Below are 26,250 nucleotides of genomic sequence, written 5' to 3' on the forward strand. Positions count from 1 at the left end.
TGAGATTTGAGGTATGTTTGGGTAAGCAGAACAGGTTGCTACTGATTACAACCTAACACCTGGTACTAAAAATGTGACCAGTAAGAGATGAATTTGTACCCAAAGCAGAAACAGAGAAAGACAGAGATGCCAAACCGGTCAGCATGTGTATTGCTGCCCTTTCCATAATAGGATCTTTGAAGTTTCTTGTCCAAAGAGACAAAAGGAAGGGAACAGCAAAGTGAAAAAAATAGAGATGGGCTCATATATTACTGCTCTTGCTGCTACTGCTGCTTCTTGTTCTTGTTCTCCCCCTCCTCCTTCTGTTACTGATACTGATACTACTACTACTACTACTACTACTACTACTACTACTACTACTACTACTACTACTACTACTACTACTACTGCTACTGCTACTGCTATTACTACTACTGCTATTACTACTACTACTGCTATTACTACTACTACTGCTATTACTACTACTACTACTACTACTACTACTACTGCTATTACTACTACTACTACTACTACTACTACTACTACTACTACTGCTATTACTACTACTACTACTACTACTACTACTACTACTACTACTACTACAGCTATTACTACTACTGCTATTACTACTACTACTGCTATTACTACTACTACTACTACTACTACTACTACTACTACTACTACTACTACTACTACTACTACTACTCTGGATATTAAGAGCTCCCTATTTTCTTCAGGCATGCTTCTAACAGCAATTTAATCACGCCTAATTGGAAGTGTTACATTTCAGAAAAATGGTTGAAAATGTTTTTTGTATGGACAGTGTCAAGGACATTCTTCCTGTCATTCAGTCAGAAGGATAATTTAAGATTCCCAAATTCTTCAAAGTTGCCTATTCACAGTAAACTTGTAGCTTCAGATGGATGTTTTTGAAATTAGGAATGCTCATAAAGTAAAAAAGGGGGAGAACAAGAGAGAAGAGAAGAGAAGAGAAGAGAAGAGAAGAGAAGAGAAGAGAAGAGAAGAGAAGAGAAGAGAAGAGAAGAGAAGAGAAGAGAAGAGAAGAGAAGAGAAGAGAAGAGAAGAGAAGGGAAGGGAAGGAAAGGGAAGGGAAGGGGAGGGCTGATAGGAATGGAGAGATGAGATGAGAAAAAGAAGAGGAGGAAAGAAGGATCTATTGTAAACTATGTATTGGGGAATTGGACAACGAATATGGTTTTAAAGAAACTAATTTTGCTCCATAGGAGCCTTAAAGATGTGTCAATCAATTCTGATCAAACAGGAAGTTGGGAAGCCTGCTCAAGCTCACTCATGTGGAGCAATACATTAAGTTGAACAAGTGAAAAGAAACTGGATAGTGTTAAATTACAGTTCTTAGCTTGTTGCAGGTACAGAGTAAATTACAAAGTACCTCCTAACCATATGGTTCCAAACATATAAAAGTAACATTTACCTTATAGTTTCTGCAAGAAGGATTGAAGGCATTGGTTCCACAGACGAACAGTGTATCATCATTTTTCTTTAGAAGAACTTTAATAAAATTGTGACACTCGTCCTGGGGGAAAAATAGTTCAAAATGCATTTTTCAGGTCAATTTCTTTTAATAGAATCCATCATTCATTTTGTATTGTGATCCATTGTCATCAATGTTAAAATGAAGGAAGCCTAGTAGCTATTCTTCTCTCCAAGTTTTTCCCCTGCTAAGATGAGGGTGATAAAGAATTTCCATTTTATTAATCAACAAATTATTCATTTAATAAATTTTCATTAAGGGCCTATTTAGAATGTATCCTTGGAGGGATAAACTTGGAATATATATAGTACATTGTACTTAAGTTCTGAGAAAGATACAAAATCAACTCATCAAAAAGCAATTATTAAGTATCTCCAGGCAGTGTCAGGTACTGGATGAAAAAACCTCCCTCCCTCCTTTTTTCCTTTCCTCCTTTTCTCCTTTCCTCCTTCCCTCCCTCACTTCCTTCCTTCCTAGATTGGTGCCAGGTTGTGAAGAACTTTAAATGACAGACATAGGAATCTATATTTGGCACCTATAGGCAGGGGTAGGCTAAAGCCAGTCTGAAATACTGAGAGGTGACTTAAATTTTCATAGGTATAAGCACCTCAGAAATTGGCAAATGTTACAAATCAGGGCTTGCTTTATTGCTCGACTGATTTCTAGACATAAGAAAGTGATGAAAAACATTAATGTATATTAAACTTAAAAATGAGATGTATTTCTCACTCCATCTCCATAGAACTGGCTGTTAAACATTTACCAGCACTTCCTTGCCTAGAGGCAAAGGGGATTATTGAAATGGTAGGATGACATGATCAGAATTATTTTTTGCAAAATCACTTTGGCAACTATGTGGAAGATAGATTAGAAATGGAAGAGACAGGGGGCAGCTGGGTAGCTCAGTGGATTGAGAGCTAGCCCTAGAGACGGGAGGTCCTAGGTTCAAGTCTGTTCTCAGACACTTCCCAGCTGTGTGACCCTGGGCAAGTCACTTGACCCCCATTGCCTAGCCCTTACCACTCTTCTGCCTTGTAGCCAATACACAGTATTGACTCCAAGACGGAAGGTAAGGGTTTAAAAAAAAAAAGAAATGGAAGAGACAAGGAGGTCAATATTCTAGAAAGGAAATGAGGGCCATTTGAAGAGACAGATGTGAGAGATTTGGTACAAACATTAAAGACTTGGCAAATAATTGGCTATGTGGTCTGAGGGAGATTAAAGAATTGAGCATAACTTCAAGGTTGGAAACCACATTACTGGAAGGAAGGTGGTACCCTGATATAAACAGGAAAGTTCAGAAGAGGACTGAATTTTTGTTTGTACGTGGAAAGATGAGTGTTGTTTGGAATAATAAATAGGGACAGAGATGATGGCTGTGATTTCACTGGTATATGGAACTCCCATGTTAGGGAAAATCCCTCTACCAATACAAGCTGGCACCTTCTCTGAGATTTATAGTCTTGATGAGTTGTTTAGAGCTGTGGTGTCAAACTCAAATAGAAACAGGGGCCACTAACCTATGTGTAAGGAACCCTCCAGGTTCCATATTGTCTTTGTTTTAAAATATAATATTATCTTGCCTTCTAAGTGGATTGAAGAGGGGTCTGAGGGAGGGAAAGAATTTGGAATTTTAAAAATTAAGCTAAAAATAAATAAACTTGAAAATGCAATATTATATATGTTTTATTACATTTTTATCTTGTTAAATATTTTCCAATCACACTTTAATCTGTGCTACTTTTTGGTCCAGGTGCTTGATTATCTCTGATCTACAGTACTATGAAATTAAGTGACTGCTAGAATATGTCAGCGGTAGGACTTGAATTCCTGGGTATGAGGTCAGCTCTCTATTATGCCAAGGTGAGTTTTTATTCATTGGTATTACTTATTGTAATAGAGTATTTCTATAAGCATAGCATTATATATTTGTTACAATATTACTAATATGTGATGCTTTACTTTTCATATTAGGCATAAAACTTATCATATATTACCATATGAATGTAACATTTGTGTTTATATTAATGCACAAATACAATGCTCTAGTTATACAAAATGCTATATAATAAAGACAAACAAAGAAAGCCCCAAATAGAAGGGTTAGTGTTTATGCGGCATGGGAAATAGCAGAAGTGACATTTCCCAGTATTAATTTGAATATCAGGTGTTCCTGCAGTATCTTGATATAGCTAAGACCTGTAACTCAAGTGCCTTTTTATGTTGCCACATTACCAAAGGCACACAACTCTGTATTTCTACTTGCAGCTTTTTTATGAGTCCTTAGAAACTCCCAATGCTCAAAGGGTGGCAATGTTTAGCTCTTTGAGACAGTGCTAAGCAGTGTCCCTACACCTATCATGGTGTCCACGATCCCTAGTGCAACAAGAGCATTTCACAATGCTGCTCTGGCTGCTGTCGTAATGTTTCATCACATTAAAAGCAAACTATTTTTGCAAATTAGAGCCTTCAATAAGTTGATGGAAAAAGCCATTACTGGGAAAGAAGTGAATGGCAGTATCTATTCCACATCACAGACAACGACTTGATTTAACAGTCAAAAAACCTAAACCAAAGTGGCAGCTTCAGGAGGAAAGAAAATTGCCTACCTTATGTTTTCCCTTCATTCTGCATGTGTCTACATCAGCCTGTCTAGATTTCCATGTCAGTTTCTGCAGGGATCAAGAAAGAAATCAATTAGAGCTCAGAGGTTGTTGCATTTGATTTCAGAAGTAAGAGTTCCCTTGGGGAAACTAGAAGCTGAACATATATTTATTGGAAGCTTTCAGCACCCATTCCCCATGATTAATTCACCATAACAACAAAAGATCAGCGATGCAAAATGTTCATTTCATTTTGAGCTGCTCTATATTCATTAAACTGCAAAATAATCTTCTGTTATTTGACACTCCTAAAAAAGACCAGGAAGTTGATTTAACTGAAAAAGTAGCCAAACTAACTTTTAAACGTGTGTTTTCTTTTCTAAATGTCTTCTCTTATCCTCCTCCCATTTCATTTGTTATCCTTTTAACAAGAGAGCTCTTTTTTTAAGTATAAAGACTTTTGGGGGGGAAATTACCCTAATGTTTAGGTTTATTTAAGGAGGCAAAAAAATTATCCAATTTGTCTTAGGCTTATAGGTTAATGGACTGAGTGAATTTTCTGATTATATTAAAGTAAGGAGATTTTTATAAAACCAAACCATTCACTTTTGCTGTTTTAAGAATCTCAGGATAGATTGTTATGCCTATCTGAAATGAGTAATGGTTACATGAGGGAGGGCCATATATGCTTTAGAGTAGGAAGATACTTTAGAGATCATCTAGTTTTTCACTTAACAAATGAAATGAGGGCAAGGGTCATTAAGTGACTTGCTCAAGGTCACTCAAGGAGTAATTAGCAAAGCAGGATCTAAAACCAAGTCTTTGCACTTCAAACCCTGTGCTCTTTTCACTTTTTTTTCTTTAACAAATGTAAAAGGTCAAAGCAAACTTAAAATGCCAAGAAATGGTAGCATTACACCTGAGTGATTAAATCTATGCTGTGGGATGTGCCTACACACATGAAATGATTCAAAATAGTATTTTCCAACGTGAGTACAATTAAAATATTGAGAGCATATACATTGCATAGATCGTTACATTGCAAACAGTTCACGTAGAATTATCAGAAATTTTAGCTGAAAGAACCTAATATGTTATCTAGTCCAACTTTCTCAAATTAAAAAATAAGAAAACAGAGATGAAGTCACAAGTTCTAGATCACAAAGTGAATGGAAATGAAGACCATTATCCAAGTCTCCCCACCTCCCTGATTTTCCCCCTTCCTGAGTCCAGTGCTCTTTTTACTACACCAGGGTGATTCAGTTTCAGAACACAAAATCTCACACACAGTGCAAATTCACCCCCCCCCTTTTTTTAATGCACAAAATATTTGTGCTAGTATCCTTTCAGTGAAGTTAGGCACTAATTTGTGTATTTTCAAGTAAGCACTAGCTGAAAATGAGATCACTCCCCCCCCCCCACTAGATTCCTTGATTCCAGAACCCAGGCTTAGAAACTACTTACTTTGCTACAATAAATTTCTTCTGTGTTTGATGTATCTATATCAACAGAATAAATATGGTCCCTGTAAAGAAAGGAAAATTAATATAAAGGCAATGCAGTAGTCAAGATAGCTCATTTTCTTTTGAATCAGTCATCTGTGGGTTGATAAAATATGTTGCTTATGTGTAAGTACAGTATTCACACACACACACACACACACACACACACACACACAACTATGAACACATACCAGAATTCAAAGAGCAAAGACTACACAAGAGAATTCTTATAATAGTCTGCTTCTCCTGATAAAGCACAACTGAATGTAAAAGGATATCTTACTCCAAAGGAAGAAATCCAGATCTCTTCTGCTCAAACTACAAAATATGCATGTCATGTAAGGAGTTCAGGAAAGACAATTCTATTTGTTTTCTTGGTTTATAGATGTTCACCTGCCCTCAAATTGGCTAAAAATCCATTTCCAGAGAACCTTGGTACTCAGGATGCCCCATTGATTCAACCAGAAAGATAACAAGAAGTTAATGCTCTTTCTCTCTCTCTCTTAAACATCTCACTATGGCTTTCAGCTTTGATGGTTTGACAGACAAGTTAGAAAAAGAGAAGATGGCAGTGACAGACTTTTTTCTAGAAGTAGCCCCCCACCCAACATCACGACGGTCAGTACAGCTTAGGCTGTAAAGCATTTCCTGCAAAAGTGTGCATTCCTTTCTTCTCTCCTCCCCCCGTTTTACTGTGAGCTGCCAATCACCTTCTGGAGGAGGGAAACAGAACCGCTCAGGTGTGGGGCTGTATTTAAGTGTTCCCTCCTGTGTGAGCGGAGCACAAGGCCATTCTTGTCTGAAAGTCAGAAGGGAAGGAAAGCACTACGCCAACGTGAGGAAATGAGGAGGGGGTCCGGAATGAAAGCCAAACATCTCATTTTCCCTTGAAATAACATTGACTTTTTCTAAAACGCAGGAAGTCCCGGGGCTGGAAAATTACCCACGCTTTAAACTAGCTTCTCCAGGCTGAGAGACTTTCTGCCAGCCAACAAGCGACCCTGTCTCACCTCCCCCATCTCTTTTGAAAGTCTCTAAAGCCAGGATTCACTTCATTTTTATCAGTTCTGGCAAAACCCAGGGTCCGCTGCTTCTGCTAGGCAGGGCGCACAATGATCCTTACAGCCACCCAGAAGAGTACCAGGCAGCTCTCCTCTCACGTGAAGGGGCGGGGGGGGGGGGGGGGGGGGGAGGGGTAGCGGGAGCGGGAGCAGAGTGTTAATGGGAACTGGCTTCAAAGAACAAAATCTCTGGCCTGCCACCGAACACTGAATACTGGGGGTGGAAGACTGGCTAGTCTGCTTAGAAAACTGCTGAATTGGGAAGTTCCTTCAGGCGTCAGGAGGAAACTAGTACTGGCGTTTACTTTCCAACCTTCGGGGATTATTTGTTTGACTTTACTGGTGGCGCCATGGTCCCGGTGCTAGCTGGCATAAAATTACCTATTACTTTGTTATCAGCTTTATGGATGACTTCAGTTCTTTCTTTCGGGCCGCCACTCCCCTTTCCCGGCACCCCCTGCACAAAAGTGAGAGTCCTGCATCTGAATTGTAAATGAAGAGCTAATTACTATGCATTGGCAACACCTCAGAAAGTTCTCAGATTGTCCCCTTCTTGCAAGGCCTGTTTATGTTAATTAGTAGTTGAGATTTTTCTTTAAAAACAACTAAGAGCAGATACAAATAAATGGCGACTCAAAAGAGCTCTCTGTGGCCCAATCCCCAGATGCTGAACGCTTTCTTCAGCAGAGTAATCCTGGGAATTGAGGACTTTTCCAAAGAAAGGTGAGTGGGAGAGGGAAGCAGGGAAAACCGTGAACGAAACAACCAGCTTTCTAGGCTAACGACGAGCGCTTTCCATGGGCAAAATCTCAAAATGGAGCAGCCCTTAAAAGTGCTCTCAAGTAGGAAAACTGCAGTCTGGAGCGACGGGCTGTAAAGGTAAAGAGGTGTTTTTGTTCTCCCTCTCCCCCACCCCTAGCCTACAGCTGTTTGTTAATTAAGCTATTCTAACCCAACTGACTTAATCCTAGTATTTCCGATTTCCCACTTCCACTCAGCAAAATTGAATTTTGAGGCAAAGGCCGGAGCCACAGGGAGGAAGGAAATCTAAACAATGCAATTGGCAGGTTCCCTGGCCACCCAGGAGGCAGGAGGAGGGGCTTTCAAAGTGGCTGCTGGGAACACCTTTCAGTCCGGTTCTCTGGGGTTGTGCACTGGGAAAGTTGGGCCCGGAGAGAACAGAAGCAAAGCAAGCAAAACTGGGATCCAGGCAGATTGCAGGCTTTCAGCAAGGTGGCACATCACCTTCAGGAGAATGAAGCTGTCTGTTAGATTTTCAATAGACATAATAAGTATTTTCAGGGTATATTTGCTTAGACGGCACACCTTTAATGTATAAAACCTGCAACTGATCTGGGTAGTTGGAGCACTTTTTCTGCCTCAGAAAACATTAGCGCCTCACTCACACTTGAGATTCATTCAAGATTCCAATTTTTTCTTTATAACAACTGCATTAACGGCATCTCTAGGGCCAAAGTTTTGAGAACTCCTAGGCACTTTAGGGATCTCTGCCTACTCTCCTTTAAAAAAAAAAAAGAGGGATACATAAACTTTATCCAGCTCCCTGGAGTTACAGCTGAAAAACTGAAGCCCAGACAACTAGCCTCAGTGACCTGCCCCAAACCCCAGTGGTAGAGACGGAGATGGGATTAGAACCCAGCTCTCCTGAGGCATATCTAGTGAGGCACTCTTTCTACTACACATTACTGGAGCTATCTCATCTATCTGTGTTTACTTTCCTTTTTTCCCTTCCAGAGAAGCAACAGCAAAGTGAACAATTCACAGAGGATTTTGAAGTCTGCTAACATTCTCACAGATAGGCTGTTTAATCATTTGTTTTGACCAGGTTTCAGATAATTGAGTACAAATGTAACCTTTAGCACTGCAACATTTAGAAAAAAAAAGAAAAAATGACATTCAAGAAAAGCTGATATTATGCCTAAGGGATGGTTGCTGAAGACATTTTTCAATTAATTCTGCTGAGATGCTCTTTGATAACTGTCTATGGTAGCTGTATTCATAAGTGACCATGTTTAGATTAGCTCCTTTCAGCTTCATATGGTAACAGAGAAAGAGCTAAGCATTTCTCATCTTGGCAACAATTGTATCCCAGCCAAAATGGGGGACATTCTTCCATATTTATCCTTCCTCATTAGTTTCACTCCATATAGGAAAGTGGGCCTGCTTGTTTCATTAAAATGAACCTCATACTCTGACCCTGAGACTCATTCATTCTCTCTTGGCCACAAACGACAAGCCCTATCAGTATCATACTTGAAGGTTGATAGATCAACCTTGTCTGCCTTTTTCTTTAAACATTTCAGAACTGCTCTTGTCAAATCCCATGCCAGGATGTTTCACAATTCACCAAGAAAGGAATTTCTTGTCTCGATCATTTCTTCTCAAAGTTTAGGCCTATCCTTTCATCTAGTCATTCTCATGAATGAAGAATACCTATTTGATGACCCACTTAATACCCTTTTATGAACTAGAAGAAGTGCTAAAGAGAACCTTGTCCATTTGATCTCATTTCCCCACCTTGCCTTGCACTTCTTGGTAAATATATCCTGGTCCAACCCCACTCCTTTGCCTTTCTTTCTCAACATTTCCTCTAGGTTTTCTTCTATGCCTTTCCTCCCCCATTTGCTCATTTGACTTTCTAATCTTCCATCTTTATCTATTTTTCTCCTTCTTCGGGCTCAGTTTTGGTGATGAAGGGAGTTATGGTGAGGCTGAAGGGACTTATTCCCTCTTTGCCTTAAGTCTTGCCTTGAAGCTTTAGGATTTCTTAAATCTTCCTTATTAAAGAACTCCCCATCTCTAGACATAGTTCACCCTAGCCATAGAAACTATGATCCTAGCCATAGTTTACCACCATTTTCTTGCCATGCCACTACAATAACTCCCTATTTCCCTTCACTTTTCCACCTTTTCCCCTTGGTACAAGAGGCAATTAAATTACTACCACTACTTCTGGATAGGGCATGACAAATGATTGTCCTTTGAAGCCAATTACCATCCTCATGAAATCCCAAATCTAATGTCTTCCTCTATTGGAATGCATTTATGGAAGGCAGAAGCTGATTTTCTTTTGTATTTGTAGCCCCAGGATTTATCATAGGGCTTGGCCCATAGTAAGCATTTAAGTATTTTTCTTTCATAAATTCATTCATATGTTCCCTAAGTCTTCACTTTATATTCTATTATATTCTTCCTGAGAGGCTCATATCGTAAAGTCTTTTTTTTTCATAATTTTTCCTCTCCTCTGTCTCTCCTCCAAGTTCTACACAGATTACTCGGGTTGTATTTCATAGACCTCACACAGTCCTGGTTGGCAAGATCATAAATCTAGAATTGAAAAAGTTTGAGGTCATCTAGACTAATCCCATAATTTAGAAAAAGAGGAAATTAAAGGCTAGTGAGGTGAATGGATTTGCTTAATGCCCCCCAGATAGTAAGAGACAGCCAGAATTCAAAATCAGATCCTTTCCACTGTTCCATGGATCCTCTTCCTTGATCTCTCACCCTCTCCCTAATTCATAGGGATTTCTTTCACATCTTTATTTCTTTTATACACTCATCACATTCTTTCTTTTTTTTTTTAAGCCCATACCATTTGTCTTAGTATCAGTTCTAAAACAGAAAATCTATAAGGACTAGGCAATTGGGGTTGAGACTTGCCCAGGGTCCTACAGTTTCTAAGGTCAAATTTGAATCCAGGACTTCCTAACTCCTGGTCTGACACTCTATCCACTGTGCTACCTAGCTGCCTACTCACCACATTCTATTTTGTCTCTGCCTCCCCTCTCCAATTAGACTTTAAGTTTCATGAGAACAAGACCCAAGTCTTATTTACTCTTATAGCTCATCTAGTACCTAATAACAGTGGGTTACAGATAGTAGGTATTTAAAAAGTGATTGGTGAATGACTGTTAAATTGGACTTCTGCCAGGTCTAGTACCTTGGAAGATTCTTGAATAAATTGTAGCTACTACATACATGCCAGTATCATGTTCTCCTTTTCAAAACAACTAAATTCATGATCACTTTGTTGAATCATAGTTACCTAGAAGGTCTCAGAAATCCTCAAGGACTTCATGTGCATTTCATTTGCTAGACTTGCTCACAGCCAGTTCTTCCCAATGTCCTGTTTATGAAGCTTGGATTTCCTCTTTACATTAATAGCCCCAGGAATTGTTGCTCTTGAATGCCCTATTTAAACAATTTTAAAAATAGGACCATATACTTCTACTGCTTGTGCAAGATTCGTTTGAATTCAATTTCTGTTTTCTAAAGGGATGGCCATGAAAAGATGCTCTTATCAGAATCAGGGATGGAAACCTTTTCATCTAGGACAAGGACCAACCAGGTGTTCATGCCCTTCTCAACATCTCTTCCCCTCCAAAAGCAATTTTCAAGTCTTACTTACATGACTCTTTCCTAATCATGTAATCTAAGTGATTTTTTCCCAGTGATCTTCTGGGAATTATGTTTCTAGAATATAATTTTAAAATTTACTTCCAAGATGAAACAAGGCTTCTAGTCTGACTCCCAGACTCATAGTGGAATTTCGTCCATAGCACTCCCAACAAGTAGTTTTCAGGCCCTTGTTAGAATACCTTCAGGAATTCTGTACTTCATAAGGCAGTTCATTTCATTTTGGAAAGGCTCTGATTATTAGAAAGCTCATTCTTACATTGAGTTTGAATCTGTGCAGATGTAGTTTTTCACTTCCTAAATCTGTTCTGCAGAGCTACATAGAATCAATTTAATCCTTCTTCCATATGATAGACCCTAAAATACTTAAAGACAGTGATTATAACCTCAGCTTTTTCTTCAAACTAAATTTCCTCAGTTTCTCAATTAAACTTTATATGAACAAAGTTTAGTGTCTCCCCATCAACCTAGTCACTCTAATCTATTTTATGCTCCAGTTCATAAACATTCGAATGTGTATCCTAATCTAGATATGGATTAAAAAATCGAGACTATTTTGAACTCTATGCTTCTATTAGTGCAGCTCAGATGCTCATTACTTTTTATTTTCCCTTTTTGGATGCATGTTGAGCTTAAGGTCAACTAAAAGCCTCGATTCTTTTTCAAACAACTTCTGCCTGGCCACATCTTCTCTATTCAGTACTTATATCATATTAATTTTCTGAACATTAGAGCTGAATTCACATTTACCCTTTAATCTTGTTATAGTTGAAACCATTCTTCCAGTCTGTCAAAATTTTAGGACCTTTATTTTAGCAGCTGACATATTAGCCAGCCCTTTGAGTTTCTTGACATCCATGGATTTGCAATTTTTGCCTTCATCCATTGATAAAAATGACGACCAGGAGACAGGTGAGAACTGAGCTTCCTTCTAGGTTTACAATGATACATTATCCGTAAGACCATAAATTTAAAACTGGAAGGGTCCTTTGAGATCAGATAATTCAAGGCCCTAATTTTCCAAATGAGGAAAAAGAAACCAGAAAGTGATTTGCTCAGGATTACATTACAGGCCTTTTGGAACCCAGGTCCCTTGACTTTTAAATCCAGTGCTCTGTCTCACACTGTCCCAATTCTTTGGGTACTATCATGGAACCAGTTATGCTTCTTTATCTTGTCCATAAGGAAATCATAAGAGAGCTTTTCAGATGACTTGCATAAAAATGGGTGCCCTTTGCTCACACAGGACCCATTCCTTGCAGTGTATCAGTTGAGCAATCCTGTCTGCAAATAAGCTTATTGATACATATAATCACTTAGCTTATTAATCAATAATTATTGCTTGAAATGTTTTCCGTGTCTCTTTCACCTGAAGGCTATGCCTCTCTGAATGCAGCCCAAGATTGCATTAACTTCTTTGGCTGCCACGTCACACTGTTGACTTACATTGAGCTGAAAGTTTACTAAACTCCCCAGGTTGTTTTCAGAACAGCTACTAATCAGCCATTCCCCTTTGAGATAAAGCTGATGTTCTTGTTCCACAGTAATCAGCCTTAACATTTATCTCATGAGATTCTTCTTCAGCCCAATGTTCTAGTAGTCTGTCGAGATCTTTATGGATCCTGACTCCATCATTCAGCATGTAATTTATCCTTCCCAGCTTTGCATCACCTGCAACTTTTATGAGTATGCTATCTATGCCTTGATCCAGAAATTAGAAAAAAAAAGTTAAACAGCATAGGGCCAAGGAGAATTCTGCTTGCCTTTGGGGCCCCAACTCTACCTAGCACTGGGGTTTTCATTATGACAATGGAGCGGATAATCTGGCAGGTCCTACCAGGCAGAATGGCTTTGAGTAGATAACCTGAGATAATCTGAGGGCCAGGTGGAAGAAGTTAGTCACCTGAAGATGGTTTCTTAGGTAATTTTTGTGAGTTATAACACTACCTGAAGACTGGCTACGGAGGGAATCCATTTGTAGTTCATCAAATCAGTTCAAGACTTTGGCCATTCCTAAAGAATTTACCGTGATTTTTTTTTACCAGTTTTTGGAGCAGAAACGATATAGAGCAGCAGTATATAAGTATATAAAGTGGGGCCGGGAGAGTTATAATTTAGATTGGCAGAAGAAATAGCACACCAAGGAAATCACATATCCATGAGGTGGTATGTGTGTATACATATAATACCCACACCTATGAAGAGGAGAGAGGGAGCAGGGTGGAGGAGATACAGAGGGAGGGAGGGAGACAGACAGACAGATAGAAAGAAACACAGAAGCAAAGAGACAAAGAAGGAGCTGGCTTGAAGACCTGGTTTCAGGTCCCACCTTTGACATATATTGGTTAATTGACCCTGGAGCAACTCACTTCATCTCGGGATCCAGGCAACTCTTTTAAGACTATATGTTAGAAGGTGATGACTCGTATTGGTTAGAAAGAGTTCCTCACAGAAAGTTTCTGATGAAACATAGGTTTGATAAAAAAATTACACATACACACATGCATACATTCCATTTCACTGTAGATAATTTGGGTTTGAGTTCCTGAGACCTCCAATTCCCTCATGGAAATCTGAATTAAAATAATCGATATGGAAAATCTTTAAATAAGCAAAGATAATTTTAACAATTGCATTAAGATTTTAAAATTTCTGCATATTTTACCATTTAAAAATTGTACCATGAAGTCATAAAAGAAATCCATGACTGAATAATTTAAGGACTTTGGGATGTACAAAGCTTTCCAAGGAAGGAATGAGGAAAATGTCACTGACCTGGCAGCAATGTAGAGGGTTCTATTCATTATCACAATCATCTGGATGTCCAGTCTGTGCCTTTGTGTGGCGTTCCGTCCTGGCTTGTGGCCCACAAACACCGGATACTGTTTTGTATCTGTGAAAAGCAGAGTGGGTAGGGAAGTGGAGTACAAAAGAAAACCAAGGGAAGCAGAAGGAGGAGGTTTTTAGAGGGAGAAAGGAGAGGACAAGATCATAGAAATAAGGCACGCACATCACCCCCAGTATTGCTAGCCTTTCCAGACTCTGGTTCTCATTTCTCTTTTTTCCCATATACTCTAATTTCAAGTAAGAATGTGATGATAGGTCAAGCAGGTACAAACTGATCCAAATTCATTTACAGATTTTAAAAGAGGCACACTTACATTTTTGTCAGTTTAAAATTATGATCTTCTTCTCCCCCCTCTCCACCCCACCGCAACCTCTATCGATCTTCTAGTCTTTCATACTGTTTTCTTTTCAGAGTGCTAAGCCTTAGGGGCTGTCTGCCAAAGATTCTCCCTTGGTACAAAGTTATCTGAAAGTAGCCCATCACTGTAAAGTCAATAAGGTCTTGTGGTCTTGTGAGTTTAACTTCAAGACCCCAAGGATAAAAAATATACTCCCCACTGCCTTCCAGTTAAATTGGTCTAATACTGCTGGCTGGCTGTTTTGTTTTCTAGGAATTGTGGGCAGTTTATTGTGGTGAATGTTTAGCTGTTCTCTTTGGGGGTGGATATGGGAGAGGAGACAATCACATTAAAATTGGTCCTGAAGAAACATGGAAGGGGAGAGACTCTTGGGCAAGGCATGTTGGGAAAAAAATTTTCACTTAAAACATACTTTAAATTTAATCTGCATTATTAATGTTTTCTCCATTACTACCTCTTTTTTTAAAAAAATAGTTTCTTCAGTTTATTTCAGTATAAATAAACTCTTATTGAAGTAAAATATTTAGGCTTGAATTACCCATATGAGTTGATACAATGGTAAAAATCTAAAGATTCATTTAGAATTATGTAATTAAATAATTATTATTTATTTAAAATAGTTATTTTAGCTCAGATACATATTATAATTGGCTTTCAGAAGCACAAAGACCAAGAAATTAAAAGGATATCTATACATCTAATAAATGTGTCTTAGGCTAACTAATTTTAGATGAATCAACAAAAGAATATATCAAAACCTTATTTATAGAATTTGCTAGTTTCCAAGGGGTAAATACTCCCACTGAAAATTTAACAATCACTCTGAAGAGTTTGCATACCTCTGAGGCAAATACTTCTGCAACATTATAACACTGACAGCCAGAGATGAGAATGTTTTCCTTTTGAACTGAGGACAAGGTTGAGGATATATAGTTGCTATTAACACCTTAATACCCAGTGATAGAACACATAAACAAGGAATTCAGAACTATCAATTTAGACCTCATTGATTTGAACCTCTTGTTAATTTATAAGGAGACTGAAGGCCAGGGAGATTGTCATTTGCCAAAGGTTACACATATAGCAATTAATAGAGGCAGGATTGGGAGTCCCCTATCAATAAGTGTCCAAATCCTAACATTTTTTCTGTTCTAGAACATATAGAAGCCAGCTCCAGAAAGCACTCTCTTCCTTAAGAAATTGAGAGTGAAAGGCCCTCAGAGTCCTTATCAACAAGAAGGAGGAGGCATGGCAACTGCCAGTGAATGATGCTATCTATAGTTGGACTAAAAAAGCTAATACAACTTACATGGCTAGAAGCCCAAGTGTGACTTGAGAGAATTCTTTAAAATTCATATTGAGCTGTTTGTTTTATTTAGCAACTCCTATGCTGTTGTCATGACTCGGCTACTGGCCAAGAGTAGATCCACAAGAAAGTGATCAATAGATACTCTGACACTGGATCTGTACCATTTCACTGAAAACCAGAGGCTTCTTCTTAAAACTGAAATCAAGGGGGGGGGGGGGGAGTCATGTGGAATGGTAGTAGTGATGGTATTAAAATAAGCTGAAAATCTTTTAGGATTCAGGCTCAAAAATCAAAACTATAAAGTTATAAAACCCTGATTTATGTTAATGCTATAGATTTTTTTAATCTTAGGCTTTCCTTATAACCACAGTGGGGATTGTTATGAGGAGACCCCACCTATTTCATTTATCACCTGAGTTTTCCCACCATTGTGATGCCCCACTGAAGAGCATAGGGTTTTCAGATTTTAGGGGCTGGGTCTCTACTATGGAATTTCATTTCTCCTTTTATCCAAAGAGTTTATTAAAAAACAATGTGTCTCTCTTAAAAACTTAGCCTGGAGAGAGATGTAAAAAAAACGAGGATTTTCAAAATTATGGAACTGAGTGACAATAAAGACATGCATTGAGGTATCAAATGACCCTGACTATGTCAGGAATGGACTTCTTCTGAGTGCTGGTACCAAAGTTTCCAAGACAAGACTATTAGCTCTTCATATTGAATCCTGTACAGACATCTAATTATATATTCTCTAGTATCCTTTCATTGTTTTGTGTGTATTAATTAGTCATTTCTGCACACCTGGATCACAAGGTCCTAGAGGGGAAAGACCTTGTTGGATATCTTTTGCATATTCAACCAGTAAATGTTTGTTGACTCACTGATATTGTTAGTTCTACTGACTTGTTTTGCTGCTTACAGACTCCCTATTTTGGAGCTCCTCAGAATGGAATCCTGCCTTTGCAGGAACCCTAGGGAAACCAAATGAATCCCTGAGTTGCATCTGATGCTTCATCTATTCTGGCAATCCAAAAAAGACCCAACAAAGAAAGGGTTTCCAAACTCAGTGGGCCTGGCAAGTGCATGTGAATGATACAGTCTCTACTATTTCAAAGTTCCAGAACCTGCTAACTGGAGATGATCTGCGAGATGGTTAATACTTACAGTTGCCATGTGAAATACTGATTGGCTCAGAATCTTCTGGGAAACCAGCCCCAGCAAAGTGTAGCAGTGTGAAATATAGCAGCAAGGCTTCTGACCTCATAGTAGTTCAGTGGGGAGACTTTAATTCTTTACTTCACCCTGCCAAAGACCAAAAAAAGAATTTGTCTTTCTTTTTTCCTCTCCGATTCAGTGTTATTCAACTCTGTGCAGCAGGATGCTACTTGATTGGGCTAAATTTAAGAGGGAAGAAAACTCTGCTTTCTATCCTTTCCATTATAAATTGGACAATTAGCAGAGCTTAACAAAGGGAAATACATGCATTCCCTAATATCCACCAGGCAACTCCTCCAAACTGAGGACTGATGCCACGCAAGATCCTTCCTCGTGATACATTCTGGGCTGCTAGGTAGGAAGGCTTCTGCTTTTTAAGGAAAATTGGCCATTAGAATTCTTGGGGAAATACTTGGTTCTTTTTCTTGTCAGGTTAACATAATTAGACGATGGCAGTGGGCACAAAGAAAACCATACCCCAGTAGCAAATCAAAACAACTGATTCACACCCCAGGTAGAGCAGGCAGGGGAGCTGATCAAATATACTGAACTTCCCCACCCCCATCCCATTTCTCATTTATAAGTTCGGTTTTAAAGGACACCTTGCAATCAAACAATGGAGAATGGAACCATCTCAAAATCATTTTTGTCCCCATCACCTGCTGTACTCACTCAAAAATCACATCATCTACATATATGAAAATTCCCCTAAACCATAAAGATCAAAGGATCTGCATGGGGACCACTGGATACAATGAAAGAAAGCGTCACGTCCATAAGGTAAATAGCTTATAATTTCCAGGCAGATTTGAGTTAGATGTTGATCTATAGGGGAAAATGAATGTCAAAATGAAGCGATCCTTTCATCCTTCCCCAGTCCTAAGCCTTTGGCGTTGTCTGAACACAGCTGCTTTACGGTACCCCATCCATCAATCCTTCAAAATTCGTGGGGAGCAAAGTCACACTTTGGAAACTAGATTGTCTTTGGAAGTCCATTTGCTAAACAAAATACTAACCCAACTTGTGCTTTTACCACACTCTTTCATATTAGACCCCTCGGACTCCTTCTCTTACCCCTCCCTCCCCCAAAGCATTAACAAGTCCTTTGTTGAATTTCAGCATATCATTTCACAGCCACAGCTGGGTCTTCCTTATTACTCCAATTGGAAAGTGCACATTAATTAATTTACTTTATCTTGAAAATAAAAGGGGGGGGGACAGTTCCCTCTCCGTCCCTGAAGTGTGGGCTGGAATTCAATTATAGAGCCTGGCTTTAAGAGCACTCCAATCCTGGGGGGCAAAATACCCTCCATATTTCTGTCTAGAAGCAGGTTCTAAGGAGTGACAAGATAAGCTTGGTTGGTTTGGGATGTTCCAAAGGGCTGGAGCTCCAAGAAAGGCATCTCCAAGGTCAGCTGGAATGTCACCACCGTCCTCCATGACTGCTGTCAGTATTACAATGAGGAGGAGGATTCAATAGCAAGAGTAAGTAAAACATGAAAAAGAAACTAGCTCGCTATTATGTGTGAGATGGAGAAGCAGACAGGGAGGAGGAGGGAGAGATAATAATACACTGAAGGCTCAAGGGAAACATTACAATATTAGGCAGAAGCATAAGTTACCTCTGAGGCTTTGTACATTAAAGGAAGAATAAAAGAGAAACAAGGGCTGCTTTTTCCTACTTAACAACTCTTCAGAAATACAATATCTACTTTTAAATACTAATTCTTTATGAATGAGGGCTTTTCATGCTTTTTGTAAGCAATTCATTCCTATCTCTCTAGAAATATATTATTCTGCCTATGAATGTACTGTGAGGGAACAAAACAAAGTACCACAGCTTTCCATCAACAAATTTCAATTATTGCCATTTTATAATTGCTCTGGTCAAATGCAAAGCTCTGCCCTAAAGTGAAGAAGATCATCTCAATATCGTATAGTTTATTATACTATAGTATAGCTGCTTGGACATTGATAAACCAAAACTATGCTCAAAGAGGGGGCTCTAGCATCATTGTCATCACAGCTGGCTAAAGGGCGCTAAAGTTTACAAAGCACTTCATAAATATTATCTCAGTTTTATTCTCACAACTGCACTAGAAGGTGGGGGCTATTATTATACCCATTTTATTGATGAGGAGGCAGACAGAAGATAAATAACTTGCCCAGTTTCTAAATGACTGAGGCTGGATTAGAATTCAAGTCTTTCTTACTCAAGGTCCAACACTATCCACTGTGCTAGCTAGTTGTTGGGGGAAGGGGGGGAAGGTGACTTTATTTTTCTCCATATACCACTTATCAGGTATGATATGTTATGAGTAAATATGTCAAAACAGCACTGATTAATGTGTGTAGGCATTTAAAACTATTTCTGAGATTTTGAGTGATTATTCTTTCCTTATTCAACTTGGCCATGTAAACAAGCCGAAAGAGAATTCTTTTGTTGAAATGATTACTTTGTGGGCAGATGCCACTTGTCTCTACATTTTCCAAACTGTCTGGATCTTTTTTCCAAGACCAAGTCTATAGTGACTTTGAAAGAGCTAAGATAATAACAATATACAAGAATATACTTATGTTTTGTATTTGAAATTCATGTTAGTTAAGGGATTTGCCATAAAAGTGACAGACATGAACTTTCAGATTAATCTAAAGCTTCTATTAACATGAAGCACATAGACCTAATAAGGTATAGTAACATTCTCTTAATTTCCTGGTCTCCCTTTGTACTTATACAAGCCAATTCAAGCAATTATTTAGAGATTTTGATAACTCTCTATTCATGAGGATAATTCCAGGTAAAGTATTTTACTTCCATAGACTATTTATTTTGCTATAATCACCTGGATAATTAATTGTCTTATCTCATCTCCTTGGACCTAAACAAACGGGACACATAAATATATACTATTTTTTCTGTTTTTTTTTTAATAAAAATTTCGATGTCACTTTTGTTCCTAGTCAATCTTGAGAACATTTTGACTTTTTCTTAATGTATTTCTCAATGGTGAATCCATTTAAGTTCTTTCACATTCATCTAGAAATAATTATATTTGTTGGTCTTGGTTAAGTGGAAAGGTGTGCATTGGCTTTTTCTTTTTGCTTATTTAAAGCTGACAAATGATTTTTATTGCTTCCTTTTGATCTACCAAGTCAATGTGGATCCTGGAACTGTGACGAATGAACATAAGGTCATTATTATTGGCTGCTTTAGACAAAACTAAACAGTGCTGAATACAAACTGGCCACCATCTGTATTCAGGTTTTCGGGATACTAAAAGCCAAACAAAATAGGGTTTAAACAATATCTTCACATTCTCAAAGAATATTCTTGCCAAAAGCTGTAAATTAGACATGCCCAAGTAAGTTGAAATATGTAAGGTGGTGGAGTATCTGGCAAGAATACCCAGCGTACAGTCATTGGATCTGACTTTGAAATGACTCCACCATTTATTAGGTGTGAATTTTGACAAATCACTAGACCTCATTAGGTCTCACTTTCCTAATCTGTAAAATGAAGGGGTTGGACCAGATGACTCCAAGGTCCCTTCCAACTCTATATTTACAGTGCGATTAAAGTCCAAAGTTTTATTTTTAAAAAAAAGATCACTAGAATTTCCTTTTCCCCAAGTGTCTTCCTATTGTACATTACATTCAATTGAACAAACGTTGAAGGCATCTTCGAGATCACATAGCCCAGTCCCTCATTTTAGATCATTTGTCAGAGATCAAGATAGCAAGAAACCGAACGAGGATTTGGACCCAAATCCTCTTACGATAAACCCAATGTCCTTTCTTCCTCACTATGTAATTAGCACTTACTGTGTGAAGGGCACTGTGACAGTTTAGATGAGGCATAATTCCCCACCTTCATGGAACTCTACAGGCTAGGATGATGCAAAGTCATGCCGCTGACTTGGAGAAACTTTCCCCTCCATTCTGACTGAAGTCAGAAATCTCTGCCTCTCATGCTTCCTTCCAGCTCATTACTTGAAAACAGGCCATGGATAATCCATCAACCAACCAACAGGCTATTTGTCTGTGTGCTTGTTCTTATAGGCCACAGTGAAAACCTTCTTCTTCTTTGAAGGTGAAGTTTTCTCTGACAAGCCCAGAGACGAGTGATGGCTCTTTTTCATCTCTAGTAAGTTCTAGGAAAGTGAGTCCTATCAATAGGACACACTGGCCATTATTAGTTAGCTTGTTATCTCTCTGTGTGTGTGTGTGTGTGTGTGTGTGTGTGTGTGCGCGCGCGGTACCTTGTCTCTCTCAACCCTAACGGCTATTTCCACAAGGGCAGAGACCTTATTTTGCATCCTCATATCAATTAAATAATCAATAAGCTTTATCTACTTTGTACCATGCTGGAGATTTAAAGCCCACAGTAACAGTTTCCATCCTCAAGGAGCTTATGCTCTAGCTTGGAGAGAACACATAAAAATGTATAGGTGTATAGATGTATATACATATATGAAATAGATTTTTAAAATGTAAGATATTTGGGGATGGGGAGAGGGAGACAAGAAAGGTTTCATGTAGAAGTTGGAACTGGATCCTTAAAGAAAACTAGGAGGGGCAGCTGGGTGGCTCAGTGGATTAAGGTCCTAGGTTCAAATCTGGTCTCAGACACTTCTCAGATATGTGACCCTGAGTAAGTCACTTACCCCACTGCCTAGCCCTTACATATACAGTATTGATTCTAAGATGGCAGGTAAGGGTTTAAATAAACATACAAAAAAACACCCTAGGGATTCTACTAAGGTAAGGAGGGAGAACATTCCAGGAATGGGAAAAGGGATGCCAATGTAAAGGTGGGGAGTGGAGATGGGAGATGGAGCTGGGTATATGAGGAACAACAAAAAGACCGGTTTGCCTTGACTGGTTTTGACAATTTGTTTGAGAAGAGGAGTAATACTTTATAAGGAGGGAAACGTGGACTTAGTACCAGGTTATGAAGGGCTTTAAATGCCCAATAGCTGAGTTTATTTTTGATCCTAGAGAGGTAGTAGAAAGATACTGGAGTTATACTTCAGTAATAGAATGACTTAATCAAACCTAACTTTTAGAAAAATCACTTTGAGAGGCTCATAAATTTTTGTTGTTCAGCTGTTTCAGTTGTGTCCAACTCTTTGTGATCCCACTTGGGCCTTCCTTCTCCAGCTCATTTGACAGATGAGGAAACTGAGGCAAATAGAGTTAAGTGGCTTGCCCCTATCATATGTTAAATGTCAAAGACTGGATTTGAATTCAGGTCTTCCTGACTCCAGGCCTGCTGGTCTCTCCACTGGGCTTCCTAGCTGCTCATTAATTAGTGAATGGTTAAAGAGATTGTAATTCTTGAATAGAATGGAAAATTACTGTGTTGTAATGATGATGAATACAGAGAAGCATGGGAAGACTTATCTGAACTGCTGCAAAATGAGGCAAGTAGAAATAGTATGCACATTAAAAGCAACAATGTACCCAAACAGAATAACAAACCAATCACTGTAGTGCTATGAAATTATAAAATTATGAAATTATTCAGCCAGCCCTGGAAACAAGAGATCCTGGGTTAAAATATGACCTCAGGCACTTCCTGGCTGTGTGACCTTGGGCAAATATTTTTTTTTTCCTTTTAAACCTTGGGCAAATAATTTAACCCCAGTTTCCTAGCCCTTACTGCTTTTTCTGCTTTGAAATCAATTTTTAGTATTAATTCTTTTTTTTATTTTTTATTTTTTTTATTATTTTAAATATAACCCTTACCTTCCGTCTTGGAGTCAATACTGTGTATTGGCTCCAAGGCAGAAGAGTGGTAAGGGCTAGGCAATGGGGGGTCAAGTGACTTGCCCAGGGTCACACAGCTAGGAAGTGGCTGAGGCTTTAGTATTAATTCTTAAAGACAGAACATAAGGGTTTAAAAAAAAAAGAAAGAAATTATAATGACCATGCTTAGCCTTTATGAAGAAGAATGAGAAGAAGAATGGATACTGAATATAGTGTCATATTTTTTAATATATTGATTAGATTTACTGGACTTTTAACTTCCTCCTTTTTGTTCTTCATTATTAGGGATGGTTCTCCAGGGAAGGAAGTAAGGAAAGATAGATTGGGAAATGAAGATAATCTAAAAATAGAATGTACTGATAAAATGCCATTATGGAAATAACAATTTGGTTGAGGGAGACAAGGCATATCCACACAAAATAAGATAGTAATACAAACAAATAGTGTCCTATTTATAGGACTTACTATCTTAGCACTTACTAGGGATCAAAAAAGGAAAATCACTCCTATTTGGGCTTGTCAGAAAAGACCTCACTGAAAAGGGTTTTAACTCTGGCCTTGACAAAATTAATTTAAAAAACAACAACAAAAGGAAATTCACTGAAAATCTAGAGAGAATGGATTGGGAGAGAGATTTTTAGATAGAAACCAATTAGGAGGCTATTTCAATAATCCAAGATATGAGGGCTCTAATTAAGATGATGTTCATGTGAGTAGAGAGAAGGGGGAAAATATGAGATATGGTGGAGGTAGCAAAACCAAGATCCTGGCAATTGATTAGATATGTGGGATAAGAGATAGTAAGGAGTTAAGGATGATTTTAAGATTATAAACCTGGGAGGCTAGAAGGATAATGGTGCCTATGAAAAAAATAATGAAGTTTGGAAAAGGAGTAGACTTGGGAGAATAGATCATGAATCCTGCTTTGGATATACCTAAATGGCATCCCGTTTGAAATATTGAATAGAAAATTTCTTATGTGTCACTGGAGCTCAGGAGAGTAAAGTAGGGTTCAATGTGTAGATATGTGAGTAATCAGCCTAAATAATCATTTAATAAGAAATGATATGAAAGCAACAGATAAGTGCAGGGTGGGATGTGAATAAACTGTAACACAGCATCAACCAAGAATAATTCAATGGAAGCTACATAAAGGATATCAGTGGAGAGTCCAAATGCTGACAATGGGGAGAAACACATTGGGTGCTCTCCACAGGAAATTATGGGGAAACATGTGTAAGAGTCACACAGTGAGAGAGAAGGAAAGCTTGTGATTTGCCTCATTTATGAGCTCACTGATCCAAAGTATTAAAGTAATAATAAGAAATTAATTTCACTTGGTATTTTGCAAGCTTCAAATCTCCCTTTAAAATCTCTCTTGGAAGTGCAGTCTGGGATGGAGAAAAAGTTTGCATATCAAGTTGATTGGTTAGTTGTCCTTTGTACACACAGAGGACCAAAATGATATCATTATTGTACAGCAAGTCCAACTATGGCTGATCAAACCAATTTTAGCTGGGAAAGACTGTACTACACATTGGGCACGAATAGCTCACATGGACATTTGGGATGCAGGGATGTCTCTAAATCTGTACATTTCATCTTTTTTTTTTTTAGTTACTACAAAGTGAGCTAGTCTCAGCATCACCACTTTTTCTATGAAAAGACATCCTGGAAGTCACTTATCTACCAAGTTTTTATAAGATAGTGAAACTAACAACTACTTCTTGATTGAGTGGTCCAAGTCCTTTGTAGAGAGAAGAAGCAATGATCATTTCCAAAGATCGATTTATTGACTAAAATCTCTGTCTCAGAAAGAAAGTACAGTGCATAGAGCGCTATATTTTAAGTCTGAGTTCAAGGCTATTTACTGTTGTCTTTGGACCAGTCACAGAACCTCCTGGTGCTCTAGAAAATTCTCTAAAGCTAAGTTGCAAAGAAGGTTAGGAGCTGCTTTGATAGAGCAGGAGTTCCCTCTTAGTGAAGATCCAGGTTTAGTTTCTAATCCTTGCTATTAGTATTCCCACTGGAGAGGAGAGAGATTGTGCAGTCTGTCCTGGGCAGCCTAGACATGATGATTACACTGATAGGGATGGCGGTGCCCTAATTCTAGCCTAGAAAGCAGCAGCTCAATACTTAGAAGCTCAATTCATAGTCCTGGAGTCAGACTGTTCCACTAGCAGTGTGGAGGAGACATTAAAGAGTGGGTGGGGAGTGCAGAGGGAGCAGGGTGGGAAGATACCTCAAAATAAAAAGGAGAAATTCTATCCCAGCACATATGTTACGGTAACTTTGTAAAACACTTCACAGCTGCTCTGTAGCCTGAAATGTGTCTGCTGCCACGGTCAAAAATGTTTCTGAAGTTATGTGTGAGTGTGTGTCCGTGTCCATGTGTCTATGTGTTTCGGGGGTCGGGGAGTAGGCTGAGGGGTGCAGGAGGCTTTTTAGCTCCAAGAATCAGGCTCATTTCTCTTTTTATTCGTCCCTATACATGTGGCCCTTCAATGTTAAGATACAGTCACATGCAGCTAGGGAAAAAAGAGGACAAATTGGGTTTCCTTAAATCCATATGTACAACGGATCTACTTAATTCCAAGATCTTGGGCTGCTGTCTCCAATGACCTAAATGCCATGCCCGAGTCACTTGACTTTGGCTAAAAAATTCATCACCAACTCTTTTGCTTCTTTTTCTTTGCAGTCTCTCCGCTAAATCTTGCTAAGTCGGGACAGATTCTTCCCTGGAGAGATGGTGCTCCAACACAACCAGAGACTCTTTCCATGTCCCAGATAGCCATTATTAGTGCTGGTGCTCCACCTCCACAGGTCACTTGAGGGGTGGGGCAGATCTGTCCCAGCATACTTAGTGTATTTAGTTATTTCAACATGTTGTTTGGCGCCGGCAGTGAACAGATGGGAAAACAATACAGTAGAGCGATGGAAAGAGCTAGGTCAGAAGGCCGGGGAAGGGATATGATGTTTTAAATAATGGCAATAAAACCTGATAGTTGTATGGTAAGGTAAATGGAATAGATGTACCCTGAAGTGGCCAGAGCGGCTGAGAGCCTTGAATGTCTTCACCAATGAAAGTCTCTGCCCCAAGCACACAGTTGATACTTAAAAGGCAGCATGAAAAGATGCCCTCCATTTCCTGCTCTCCTGATGGAAGGTTGGAGGTGAAACATGCAACCGCTTTCCAAGCCGTTCAGGGAAGCTCTGATGATGCTGTAGTGTGCCCATTTCCCTCCCTCAGCGCCCCTCATCTGGGGTGTTTTGCCAGCAATCAATCACCCCAACCTATGTCAGCTATGAAGCGCTTCCGAGTTCAGTAACTGAGGAGGCGAAGTTGGGGATGGCCCTCACGCCCGAAGGAGAAACCTTCCCGGAAGAACGGGGGAAGCAGAACCCGGCTAGCAGAGATCAGAAGTGCTGATCGCCCTCACTCACACACCGGAGAAAAATCGAGACCAAACAGAGGAGTATTTAAAGAGGGCGTGCCGGCCACTGACCTGCGCAGTGCAGTCGCCAGGCCTAGCATTAATAGGATGCGGGCGTTTGGAGTCTCCAAAGTGGGGCCGGCATGCTCCAGGGGGTGTGTTTGAAGAAAATATTAGAACAGAGAGCAGCCCAGCTGTTCCGTGCACTTACAGCTGCCACCT

General features: G+C 39.1%; 1 protein-coding gene across 5 annotated transcripts in view; it reads right to left on the reverse strand.

Moving 5' to 3' along the window:
- SEMA6A (semaphorin 6A) overlaps nt 1-26,250 on the reverse strand; it is a 176,115-nt gene that overhangs the window by 65,757 nt on the left and 84,108 nt on the right. For 3 of the 5 annotated variants that reach the window (XM_007497847.3, XM_001363758.4, XM_007497844.3), the window contains exons 2-6: nt 16,775-16,912; nt 13,871-13,988; nt 5,560-5,620; nt 4,102-4,164; nt 1,433-1,534 (exon numbers count right to left, since the gene is read on the reverse strand). In XM_007497847.3, coding sequence (XP_007497909.1) covers nt 1,433-1,534; nt 4,102-4,164; nt 5,560-5,620; nt 13,871-13,988; nt 16,775-16,874 — 444 coding nt within the window. In that variant the 5' untranslated portion in view covers nt 16,875-16,912. Of the gene's footprint in view, nt 1-1,432; nt 1,535-4,101; nt 4,165-5,559; nt 5,621-6,307; nt 6,668-10,724; nt 11,095-13,870; nt 13,989-16,774; nt 16,913-26,250 lie in introns of those variants that run through there. The other 2 variants (XM_056803946.1, XM_056803945.1) reach the window with 2 other exon arrangements.

Source organism: Monodelphis domestica, chromosome 7 (genome assembly GCF_027887165.1).
Source record: "Monodelphis domestica isolate mMonDom1 chromosome 7, mMonDom1.pri, whole genome shotgun sequence".
NCBI classification, from domain to species: domain Eukaryota; kingdom Metazoa; phylum Chordata; class Mammalia; order Didelphimorphia; family Didelphidae; genus Monodelphis; species Monodelphis domestica.